This window comes from Hetaerina americana, unplaced genomic scaffold (assembly GCF_022747635.1).
Source record: "Hetaerina americana unplaced genomic scaffold, ioHetAmer1.1.p SCAF_2, whole genome shotgun sequence".
In the NCBI taxonomy this organism is placed as follows: Eukaryota; Metazoa; Arthropoda; class Insecta; order Odonata; family Calopterygidae; genus Hetaerina; species Hetaerina americana.
This window is the reverse complement of record NW_027286763.1, coordinates 71,376,853-71,390,499: the sequence shown is the minus strand read 5'-3', so window position 1 is coordinate 71,390,499 and position 13,647 is coordinate 71,376,853. Positions and strand designations below refer to the sequence as shown.

The 13,647-nt window shown below is 37.0% G+C and overlaps 1 protein-coding gene across 1 annotated transcript; it reads left to right on the top strand.

Moving 5' to 3' along the window:
• The first annotated feature begins 4 nt into the window (after positions 1–4).
• On the top strand, positions 5–8,001 carry LOC139687700 (ketohexokinase-like). The gene is made up of 5 exons (XM_071584954.1): positions 5–169; positions 314–430; positions 3,914–4,142; positions 4,408–4,649; positions 6,071–8,001. Exons 1-5 carry the CDS (start codon positions 72–74, stop codon positions 6,399–6,401), a joined length of 1,017 nt encoding a protein of 338 aa, XP_071441055.1. The 5' UTR covers positions 5–71; the 3' UTR covers positions 6,402–8,001.
• Positions 8,002–13,647: the final 5,646 nt, after the last annotated feature.

Here is a 13,647-nt window from a genome sequence, read left to right as displayed (position 1 = left end):
TCCACAAGTTTTTTCCGATTTAATTATGCTGAATCTTAGTTTATTTGGTTGTATATAGTGTAGTTTTTTCAATGCTCGCCAGAAAATCTAGAGTATTGTGTGTAGGATTGGTGTGTCTTGATATTATTCAAGAATGCTCCTCTTTTCCGGAGGAAGACTCGGACCAAAGGTAAGTACATTTAATGCAGAGGAGTACTGCACTTGTAGTTCAAGTCTTTAATACAATTCAATGCAAGTAAATCGACCGTACGCTTGTAATTGTAGCATGTTGAGATATGGGAATCGCAATGGTTTTACTTCATTTTCTCATTAGATGCTCGAGCATCCGATGGCAGAGAGGTGGCAATGCTGCAAATAACTGCACAGTGCTTTCGCAAATCGGACTGGATTGCGAATTCCTTGGAAGTTTTTCCATGCACACAGAATTGGGGTAGGTAGAAAGGTTTTTAAATGATTGATTTTTATTGTTAGAAATTTGCTCTGAGCAATGTCGTGCTTGTCGTTGTATTTGAGCTTTTCCATCGACGCAAACCGGTATTATTTTTATCCATTTACTGTGCCAATTTTCTTCGTCTGTTTCCAAAGTTATTAATTCTTCAGTCGCATATTTTATTGTTCCCAAATTTAAAGTCACGGATGAAAACATGCGAAAATCGCAACAACAAACCGCCTAGAACTTCCCGCAATGGCGGGAAGTTTTAAATCGGACGATAAAGTGAAATTATGAAAAACTTATTTCCTCCGGGCATATTACTAATACTCCCTTTAAACGCTTTTAAAACGGCGTTTTGCATATTCTATGTTTTTGTAGGTAGCATATTCTCAAGCCCTCCCATGGACTACAACCTTGACGTGGTAGAAGAGTTTGTGCGTTCCGATGACCTCAACAGCTTTGCTGGCGGTAACAATGACAAAAGTTCCTGGTAGGGTCACCCATGCCAGATAGGTGGAAGGTTAGGAGCCATAAGGAAAGGAGTTTGCGCACCGTCTGTTCATCAGTGAGGCGCCTATAAAGGCGTCTAATTCCAGTGGGACGGCCCTTAAAAAAATAAATTGAGGAAAACTAAAGCTAAAAACACTATTGAGAAAGGCAACGGGAAACCACCTCAATTATTATTCCCAAGATAACCATGGTGGCCATACAGCGAAAATGAAACCGGGCAACTCCGGAACTCGGACCAATCGGCCGTGTGTCGTGCCTGGCAGCGGGAGAGGCATTGGTTCCGCAGTCATCATCTCACGAAACTCTTGCAAAGCAAACCCGCGGCAGCCGAACGCAGAATAAGTAGGCCAAATTAGTTAAAATAGGAACTCGGAATATTAGGGCAATGTTGAGGAGAGGAAAATTAGAGAATATAAAGCGAGAAATGGAAAGAGTAATAGATATTTTAGGTGAATGCGAGGTGAGATGGAAGTGTAGCGGGGATTACTGGATTGAAATTTATAGAGTAAAATACAGCGAAGTGGATGAGAGGCAGCAATGGGTTACTGGTGTAAATGACATTAGAACTACTGGGTACTTGAAGGTTTAGGAAAAGGTGGGAGGAAGAGCCTATGTGGACTAATTTGTAGTATTAATGTGGAATTTGTCCAGAAGACTTTGACAAATCAGTGTTGAATCCTATTGCAAAAAAGGGAATGGCTGGGATATGTGAGGGCTACAGAACAATTAGTTTATTTTAGATGCAGCTTAAGTGGTTCTTAGGATCATCTACTGGAAGATGGAGAGCAGGGCAAGTGATAGCTCAGGGGATGATCAGTTTGGGTTCAGGAATAGGAGAGGCATGTGTTATGCCATTGCAGTAATGAAGGCACTGATAGAGAGGAACATAAAATCCAATAAAGACATATATGCCTGCTTCATAGATTTTGAAAAGGTATATAATAGAGTGAATTGGGAAAAATAATGAATATATTGCAGAAAATAGGAATAGGGAGGAGGGATAGCAGGTTAATGGGCAATGTTATGAAGAGCAGTAAGGCAGGGTTGTCCATCATCACATGCGCTGTTCAGTGTATATGCGGAGGAAATGATAATAGAGGCATGGGAAGAGCTGAAGATAGGAATGAGAGTCGTGGACAATCCATAAAATCAGTTTGGTTTGCAGATGGTCAAGCTTTAGTTTGTCAGTCAGCCAAGGGATTGCAGGCATTGATGAGTGAATTGGAAATTCAGCGATATACATGGGATAAAAATAAATGTGAATAAAACAGAGGTAACGTGGTTTACCAGAAAGAGAAACGCTAAGTTGAGCATTAACATAGGAGGACAAAAACTAGAGCAGGTGGAACAGGTTACGTACGTTAGAAGTGTTTTTGACCATTTCAGTCTAAAACACTTCCGGTGTAAGTGACCGGTTCCACCTGCTCTAGTTTTTGCCCTCCTATGTCAAAGGTCAAAGTAGTTGGGACATGAGAAGTAGAATTACATTAGGCAAAGAAGCTTTCATAAGGAGGAGGAAATTGATAATAGGGACATTGTGTAAGGATGTTAAGAAAAAGGTTACAAAAACTTTGAGATGGAGTATACTTTGGTATAACTTGGAAACATGGTCATTGAAGCAGGATGGTAGGTGTGGATTGAAGGATTTTGAAATATGGATGTGGAGAACGACGGAGAAGGTTAAAGGGAAAGAAAGGAAAACAAATTAGGAAGTGCTGGGTATGGTAGGTATGTAGGCTAGTAGGGTAAGAATTTATTTTACTTTTCTACCTCTCTTTATTAAGTATTCAGTCACGGTTCGAATATCAATTTTTTCTATCTTCACAAATCACGACACAGGATCAGTAACAGAGAGGCATCTGCACCACAGATCTCTTATCAGAGCACTGACACTTTACATGTTTACTCATAAAGGATTACCTATTACTATGCTGGAAACTTGGTGTTCTAGTGCTGGCATCTGGTGGTGATTCCAAGAGCCTTTCAAATTACCCTTTTGTATTCACTATCATTTCCCCCATTTTCCTACTACCCTTCAACATAGTTGACAAGGGAGGCACTACTAGGAGCAATTATCAATGCTCCCAGCACTACATGAACGTTGTAGTCCATGGAGATGGTTTTGTAAATATTTATTTAGATATACGCTTTTATTTTTGATAATCAAGTCACCATGTCCCATGAGGTACATTTATGTTCAGATTTTTTTGTAGTACTCTAAAAAATATTGTTACCATTGGTGAATACTTCTAAACTTCATCAAATAAAGAACATTTAGGAGTCTATTGATTTTTATAGTATGTTGGCTTTGTTCTGTTTACTGTAAGGTCATTTGAATTACCCAGATTGGCTACTAATTCATTTGCCATCTGTATATCGCTTGGTGCTCCATCAGATGTAACCACCAAAATGGACAACTGTGAGTCTAATTTTTTATTGAAATTCTGACTAAATCTCCGTTCTCCTTCCTAAAGAGTGAGTCATTAAATATATGCAATGATATTTTCAAACCCTAATTAATGTAGTAGTTCTTAGAATAACACAGCCAAGTACATACAAACATGCTTACAACTTTTGCTATATTTATTGCAGTGGCACCATAATTTAAAAGAATATTTTTATTGTTTTCTACCCAAATAGGAAAAAATACAACCTACGAAAATACTTCCAAATTCCTGATCCATGTAAAATCCTCAGCAGGATAAGTAACACTGCATGACTGGAACTAAACAACTCATGATTAGTCCCTGATTAAACTGCTATTATTACATACATATATTTGAGGAAAGAAAATGTATCATTTGTCAACCATTTAAATGCCTCTGTTTAAGTGGTATTGCTCCTAAATTTTACCATGAAAAGTACCTAGGTACCTTTTTCTTTTGAAAAAATTGAAATGAAAAAATTTTCTCAATCATCGTTTTAATAATTGAAAATATTTAATCTTCTTAATTTGTTTACTCTCTTTAGCTTCATTAAGAAAGATTTTGAAGACCATGGGATCTGCATTGATCACTGCCCAACAAGGAAAGGGAATGCTGAAAAATCCTTTTTGGATTCATTTCCAGTTTCAACTGTACTAATTAACTGTAAAAATGGTTCACGGACTATTATTCATTCCAAAGGTGACCTTCCCGAGTTGTCCCTGGAAAATTTCAAACAATTGGACCTATCAGAATACTCTTGGATCCATTTTGAGGTAATTGTGCAAAATAATTATAAACAAATTGTGCATTTAGGAATTATTAACAAAAATTGAGCATAACTGTTCTCATAACTTGATGATAAACACCTATTATATATGTTGCCATCTATTTTAAAGATATATGGTATTAATATTCTAATAGAATTTTTGCATAATTTTTATCAATTTGGATGCAGAAGTTTTTTAAATGTTGAAGTTAACTCATCCATGTTCATATATTTTCTGTTTCAAATGCCTAACACAATTGTAATTGTCAAAGGGGCGGAATATTGAAGCAATATCCTCGATGATGGATTCCATAAGACAATGGAGGGATATGCATAGTACAGGAACTTGTGCCTTGCCAACAATATCAGTAGAATTAGAAAAGCCAAAACCTGGGCTGCTTTCATTAGCCATACTTGCCGACATTATATTCATTGGTAAAGATTTTGCACTTTACCATGAATGGAATGAAATGGAGTCTGCAATAGAAGGAATGTCAAATCATGTCCATGAAGGGTAAGTTATCTGATTGATAAATAAATACTGCACAAATGAGTTTAAGGATTTTAAGCGCATGAGTTATCCCTAGCTTTGGCAGTGACTTGTTTATTCAATCTAACGTGTATATGAATTATGTTAAAATTAAACTCTGAATGCTTTCTTTCCTGAGTGTACTTGGTCATAAATTGCATAGATTAACAGATTACCTTGCTACATTATTTTGGCTATAGTGAACAAATGCTTTAAATGGACAGGTTTTGAGCCCAGATCACTTTAAGTTATTGTGGTTGGATTATTCAGGTATCGTTTTTATACTACACTTCAGCAGTGGATCTAAAAAACCTTGTAAGGGGAGGTAGGCTTTTTTAAAAAAAGACCAAAAATAATTGTATGGCATTTTTCCTAAAAGTTAAAAACTACAATAAATTTTAAGTTCATCACACTAATTTAGAGATCACAATGTACCGTGCTGTGGATAATTTCATGCATATAGGATAGGAGGTATTCAAAAGTAGTGTAAGGCATGTAATATTCATTTGAATTTTATTAAACCCAAAAATATTACCCTAGGGGGCACAAGAAGAGCCCTCCTTGGATCTACCTCTGGTGTAATTATAATTTTTGACTTTTATTTGTGAATACTCACTCAGAAATTTGAAATGAGCCATCAGGAGTTCAGGACCTGTCAAAATCCAAAACTGTTGAAGGGCTGACATTGTGATGCCAGTGGGATGTGCAGTACTGAGGGATGACTCACCATAAGTTTCTAATCAGATTTAGAACATTTAGGAGAAAAATCAGCTAAATATTGGCTTGTTAGTTTGCGATAAAGTTGGTAATATGAGTCAAAAAAGGTGTAGCCACCAATTTCTAGTGTTTTGGAATGTCAGCCTATCAGATTTTTGTGCATCACTAATCTCAAGCATTTCAAGTGCCTCTCAACAGATTCAGCTAAATCTTGGTTTGTTGCAGTAGATGCAAGGTGTATGTTTATGCTTTCTCCAGAGCCTTAATATAATAGCCTATAGTTGCATTAATTAGAAAATTATGATGGTAACCAAATGCCTTGAAATGTTTTATCAAGAGTTAGAATGCATTATGGGAATCAAAATTACATTTTAATTAGATGAGCAAAGAAGGGGAAATGTGTGCGGAAGTTAAAAACTTAGATTTTGCTATCTTAATCATAGGCATTAATATAACTTGAGTTTTTTCACATATTATTAGAGAAGTTACAAGTTTCACAAATATGCACACTGATAATTTGTGTAGTTCTGCATGTTGCAAAAGGCACGTAGGCCATATTGTTGGGGATCAGAGAAATACCCTATTTAGTAAAATTTCTTTGCTGATGGAATCCTGATAGTTTAGAAAGTATAACATGCATACAAATTGTAAAATTTAAGAACAAATGTAAAATTAAGGATTTTTTTTAGGGCGATCATAGTGTGTACTTGGGGAGAGCATGGGAGTTCTGCGGCTCGCCTTCATTCTTCTATTGAATTAAACCTTGAGGGTCACAAAGCAATTACCAAGGAACTGTTCCATTCTCCAGCGTATCCTCCATCCACTGTACTGGACACTTTAGGAGCTGGAGACACCTTTGTTGCAGGATTCATCCGAGCTTTCTCAGCTCATATCCCATTGCAGAAAGCCTTGCAGTTTGCTTGTAAGGTGGCAGGTGCTAAAGTTGGTATGAAAGGGTTTTCAGAAATCAGGGAAGCATACATTGAGATCTTAAAAGATTTTCCTGAAATTCGACCATGATGTCTTTTGACCAACAACTGTTATTCCTTATTTAAAGATGATAGTTTCTCTGATGAATGGATATCTTTGAACTATATTTAATAATCCATGTATGTACAAAGAAATTAAGTTGTTATCTCGGGTGGGTCATATAAAATGTTGTGCTTAGGCACTGGTGGGTTCACATTCTTTTAATGGGTTGTTTATCAAGATAGATATAACTGCATTTAAGGAGTACAACTAAATATGTATATACATGGAAGTCCAATTAGAGAAATGGCCGAAAGCCATCTAGAATACTTTGTTTATCAGCTTATTTTGTGAGACTCTCTGTCATATATTGGTTAGTATCTTCCTCTAGAACTTGAGTATGAATGAATTGGTCAGAAAAAAATGTAAAAACAAATTTCAATGTTGTTTATCCTGGTTTCTGTAAAGTCGTTAAATTAGGGAAGAAATAAATGTTGTGCATCAATCAAGATGATGATATTAGATTGAAACAAATTTTTTATGCAAGAAATCATTTTTGGTACTTTTTCCTGGGATGATGACGCAATCTTAGCTCGACCTCATCGATACATACAGGGTCGCACCCAAAAGTGGTAGGATTGATTTTTTTGCAAGAATTTTATTGACAATATACTTACATCGACTTAATAATCTTCAAATTATGCTCCTTGAGCTGCTATACACTTAGTATAACGTTGATCCCATTCCCCGTACGCCCGCTGGAAATTTTCTTTGGGGATGCCGTTGATGACCCTCGTCGAAGCCTCTTGAACGGCCTTTATCGAGCCAAAACGTCGTCCCTTGAGATGTCTTTTCATCAGGGGGAAGAAGAAGTCCGGTGGTGCCAGATCGGGAGAATAGGGCGGGTGCGGCAACGTGGCAACGCCGTATTTGGCCAGGAGCTGTCGGTCGACACTCAGAATTTTCGACACCATCTTGGCACACACCTTGCGCATGGCCAAATCCTGTGAAATAATGCGTTGGACGTTGGACGCAATCAGACCCAACTGGTCTGCAATTTCTTCACTGGTTAAGCGTCGGTCTGTGTTCAGCAGTGTCCTCACTCTGTCCACATTCGTGTCGGTTCTTGCCGTCGACGGCCGTCCGGAGCGATGGTCGTCTTCAACGAGCTCCCTACCCTCTTTAAACAACTTGTGCCACTCAAATACTGTGGAACGGCTTAAGGAAGTGTCCCCATAAGCCTGCTTGATCATATCGAGGGTCTCAGTTGCCGTCTTCCCGAGTTTCGCACAAAACTTCACGGAATAACGTTGCTCTAAATTCAGATTCATTTTGTTTTTCGACGCGGACAAAAAACTTGCTTCACTAAAAACGGTATCCTCACTCAACGACAGCCCGCAGGTGACTGAGGTTGGTGTTGTTCTGTTGCTAAGAGCCCCCTCCACCTTACCCTGCCAGGCAGACCCCCCTCCACCGCTCCGTTCGCGCCAGAGAAAATCAGTCCTACCACTTTTGGGTGCGACCCTGTATTCTCATGACATTTAAGAAAAATATTGCTGATAAACTTTTTGCCATGCAAATCATGTAATCTAACAATTCCTATTCAGGTTGAATTGTGACTTGTTTTTTATCCTTTGAGGACATACCACAGAATCTGTAATATTGTAAAGTTATGAACTTGCTGCAAATTGGATTTTTTAATAAATTCTTACGTATATGAGATTGTCTATTCTGTTTAATTTAAGTGAATTCAAGCATCAATATATTTCCTTATCATTTATGTGATACCTAAAAGCTGGTCTCTTCAGCTCCTGCAGGTAAATCTGTGGATAGTAATAATCCTTTGGGCCATGCCTATATTTTAGAAAAAAATTCTGGTAACTTTTCCTTTGTGCTTCAAAGAAATGCAAATTAATGAACCTTCTGACTTCTCTTCACATCCGAAAGAAGAACCTAGTATACTAGTTAACTAGTATACTAGGTAATTAACCTTAGGATGGGGAACCAAGAGAATTACATCTGTGTAAATATTTGTTGCTAGGGCTTCTAAAACATGCCATAAATGTTTTGTTGCCAAGGATCTGATGTCATTCTTCTCTCTGGAGACAGACTCATATGAATATGATTAGGAAGTATACATGTTATTCTACATGAAGTTTCATTGCTCCTCTGCCATTCAAAAAAAGAAATGGAACCTGATGTATGATTTATAGCAGTTAAACTAAATCATAGTTTTAAATATAAAATGAAAATATATTGTATTGATATTTCAAAACATTTAGAAATATAATTTAGAATTTATAGTTTATTTATTGATTATCAAAAATATTAAATATTCAAAGCGATTTATGAGATTATTTATCAATAGTTACCAGTATATGTTTCTTAGAAAGTTTTTATAAATCAATTTCTAATCTCACCAGCTAGCATGTAAATGTCCCTACATGAAAGCTTGGAGAAGAAATGCTCTTTGTGATGTTCCAGCAATTATGAAACTAAATGGGCATCAAACCAAAGAGATTTTTGGAAATGTTGATATAGCTTGGCTAATGTAAGTTAATATGTACTCAGAATTCAGCAAGTTAATTGATTTTTATTATTTATAAATGGCAAAACTTATTATTTAAATTGTTATCCTTAAATTTAGCCCTTCATCATTTATATGAATGCATTTCCTTTGCAGAGAGAGATCTTACTTCTCTATAAGCCAATTAGATGATGATGGTAATATAATTTCCCATGTTGCATTATTGAATTATCCCAACATTTCTACAGTGCCATCTTGGGATTGGTTGTATTGGGCAAAGGATTTGTACAGGTGATTAACAGATCAAATCTCATAAATATGCATGAGACTATCTTACCATCAACATATAAAGGTTGCTGCCTGTCTCATTTTAGTGTTGACTGCTTTAATGCTTCAATAATTTGATTTGACTGGTTGATTAGTCAAAAAGTGGTGAAAAAATCATTGATCCGATATAAATATAAGAGGTGGAGTCATAACCAGGTAGTTTTGGGTACAAAGGAGTGTAGAGGTGGTAAGTTTATACTCCTGCATGCTGTGGAATGGGTTAGTTTTTCACACAATGGAATTGGTTCAATATTGGGTTTTATTTTGTTTGTGGTGTTTGGTGCCCCGAGGAACCTTTTTAATTTTCTATCTCACATTTAGATGCTTATAATGAGCTTTGTGCAGTCATTGGGCAATTTAATCTTTTGTGAATTTTTGGTAACTGATTCACATTGAAGTCAGGGGAGCAAGTGTAGGTTGTCCAAATATTAATGTACCAATAATTTCTTAAGTATCCTAATGGGTACCAACTGTGACCAGTAGTGATTTTCAGGATTCCAGGCATGACTAACAGGAACACCATATTCATCCATCACATCACCTGGGACAGTAAATGTTCACTAGTATTTCTAAAGCCTCTGATTGAAATAATATTTTTGAATTGTTTGAAGATTGAAAATGTGTTGATGATTATTCCTCCAGGAATAGCTATTAGTGAGTGTGACTCATCTCATTCATGTGTGTGTGGAATCTTATAACATATCTTTCAGAGTACTTAAGAGACCATAATGCCTATTATCTCTCCCAAGGTGAAATTTTTGAAAATTATTTTGTGAAGTTGCTGCCAAGGGATGCTGAGGCCAATTCAAATGTTCAGACTGTATACTATTGCATGAGAGAGAGATATTTTCCAAAACTGATTATCCGCATGGCAGTGTAAGTTCTAGCAATAGACGTGTAACAAATCCAATTTATTTCATTGTGGTAGGTATATTTTACTATTTTTACTAAAATAAGCTTGTAAATTCATATTTTGCATGATTATTAACAATGAATGTTAGCAGGTGTGCCAACATTAAAATCCCTGGTATTTGTGGTAAACTCAAAATGAAATTATTTGTGGGGGAAGCATTGGGGAATAGATTACGTGAAGTTTGACACATAACAGCATAATTGAGCATGGACATAGGAAAAAAATTCTTAATATATTTGACAGACCTAGTGATAATGACACACATTTTAAATTCTGTTTTTTTCAAGTTTAGGGTGAGAGCTGCTCCACCCCAATGCCTCCCTTGCCTACATGTATGCCCCTTAATATAATTATATACTATACTGGTGAAATTTATTTTGACTTGAGTTATGTTCCTCATTCAATTTCCGTTTAACCATTAAATAGTTAGCTACCTAAAAAAATACCCAATACTGTTTTTGGACTATCACTAATAATTTTTGCATGTTAACTGAAGAATCAACCATCAGTCACAACTGGTTTGATAGGGCAGTCCTAGCTCCATGCTCATTACTAATAAACTAGACTTTTTTCTTAATGAGAAATCATCTAAAACCCTTTCTAGGACTAAACAACCATTTTTAAAGGCTTAAATTCCAAAGATGATGCATTACCTTCTGTTTAAAGGGAAGAAGATCACGATGACTTGGCTCCAATTGTCAATGGACAGAATTCTAAATTGAGATTGATCTATGGTGAATATTTTATAAGTGATTTGATATCACAATCAGATGAAGAACGGAAAATATTAGTGGCTCAGGTAGTAAATCACTTAGGAGATACATTGCATTTCTTTAAGTAATGCTACATAATATTTAAAAACCATAAACACAGTAATCAACCCGAAGGTCGGTTTAGTAGGTGATGGTAGAGATCACCCAGTACTAAGCCCTATATGGCATGTGAAAATTCACACATCAGGGTAGGGGGGCCAGTTCCTTTCCCTGTGCCGGTTATGGTTTCCCAGGAAGACCTGGTACCCGAAAAATCACATTAGCTTGGGTGGAGCTGCAGGTGCCCAGTGCCTTGCCCGGGAATCAAACCCGGGACCCTCCGTTCAGCAGTCCAACGCTCTACCCACTGGACTACCACGACCCGCACATAATATTTATATATGCAATAATGATAGTATTATTGTGTTAAAGAGTTCAAGATTTTGGTCATTTTAGAATGAAGAATCATGTAGGGCTTGCCAATAAACTAGGCCTCTGTAAATAATTCAGTTTCTTTACTTAGTTGATGGGGCATGGTAGTCCAGTGAGTAGAGTGCTAATCTATGAACTGGAAGGTCCAGGATACCATCCAAGTGCAGCCTCTGGGGACCCTCTGTTTCACCTTAATGGATGATTTTTTGGGTGCCAGACCTTTCTGATGAACCAGAGGCAGCACAGGGAAATGAACTTCCTCTACCCTGATGTGTGAATTTCACATGCCATTGGGCTTATTGCTAGATGAGTTCTACTTGCACACAGTAAAAGAACTTGCGGGTTAATGGCTGCAGTGGTTTTACTTTATTGGCAGAAATTGGTGCCACCCAAAATATTTATCAAGAGGTTTGCTTGAATCTTTAACAATATACTACTGGGTTTTTTGTTAGAATATGACCTGTTGCATATCTAAAATATGTATCTTTATTTGTTAGTCAGTTCCTCTCAGCCTTTCTCATTTTGCTAAGCGTTTCTCTGCCTTGAACAATGGTTTATTCTGTCTGCTAGTCAACTAATTGTATATATTATAGTTAATTTTTATTATCGGTAGTCTTTCGACTAAGGTAGGTTTTGAATTGAAACAAGAGGTGCATCAATGATTTCCTTGCCTCTCCTAACAAAACATAACCAAACATCCTACTCTAGGATAAGCCCCTCTTCAACTCCATATACTTCCTTCATTCCATCCAGCATCTGCATCGTATTCCTGCCCCTTCCTTGTTTGCCTAACATTCTCCCCTCCATCAGTCTTTATCATCCCACTGCACATCAATATGCTTTGCATCCATTTTGTGGATCTTATGATTCCTCCCCACAATCCCCTCTACTCCCCTACCATGCCCAGTATTTCCTTATTTGTTTTCCTTTCTTTCCCTTTAACCTTCTCCATTGTTTTCCTCACCCATATTTCAAAACCCTTAAATCCAAACCTATCATCCTGCTTCAGTGACCATGTTTCCATGCTATTCATAAGTATGCTCCATATCAAAGTTTTCACAAGCCTTTTCTTAACATTCTTACTCAATATCCCTATCATCAATATCCTCCTCCTAATAAGAGCTTCATTGCCCTGTGATTCTACTCCTTATGTCCAAACTACTTTGACCATTTCAGTCCTAAACACTTCCGACACATGTGACCTGTTCAACCTGCTCTAGTTTTTGTCCTCCTATGCTGATGTTTAACTTAGCCTTTCTCTTTTGGGAAAACCCCATTTGTTGAAAAACCTTTGTTTTATTCACATTTATTTTCATCCCATGTATATCGCTGAATTTCCAATTCACTCATTAATTAATTAATGCAAGGGATTGCAATCCCTTGGCTGACTGACAAACTAAAGCTTGATCATCTGCAAACCAAACTGATTTTATGAATTGTCCACAACTCTCATTCCTATCTTGTTCCTCCCATGTCTCTTTATCACTTCCTCCACATATATGTTGAACAGAATATGTGATGATGGACAACCCTGCCTTACACTGCCCATCGAGGATCTCCATCCCCCATTCACACCTGAGCAGTTTGAGGCATCTACAGGTTCGGATGAACCTCCTATCCCTCCTCCCTATTCCTATTTTCTACAATATATTCATTATTTTTCCCAATTCACTCTGTCATGCACCTTTTCAAAATCTATGAAGCAGGCAAGTATGCCTTTATTGGATTTTATGTTCCTCTCTATCAGTGTCCTCATCACTGCAATGGCATAACACATGCCTCTCCTATTCATAAACCCAAACTCTTCATCCCCTGAGCAATCATTTGCCCTGCTCTCATTCATCTAGTAGATGATCCTGAGAACCACTTTAGCTGTATCCAAAATAAACTTATTGTCCTGTAGCCCTCACATATTCCAGCCTTTACCTTTTTTTAATAGGATTTAACACTGATTTGTCAGTCTTCTGGGCAAATTCCTCATAAATACTAAAAATTAGTCCATATAGACTCTTCCTCCCACCTTTTCCTAAACCTTCAAGTACCCCGTAGTTCTAATGTCATTTACCCCTTGGCCTAACTTAATTTCAATTCCCTTAATGTCCTTTCTAAATCAACTTTGTCTCAGCCTGAACCTTAGCTGTCCTAATCGACATCATATTATCTTTCTATATCTATTCTTGCCAATCTAATTTCTTTACCGTACAGTTCCTCTGTATATACCTTCCATCTCTTTGGATTTTCTCTAGCTTGACTAATATTTTTCCTGACTTATCTTTGATTGTTTGCAACGATTTTTCCCTGTTACATCCTGGCAATAATATTCCTGTGTATCACACCAATTTCTCT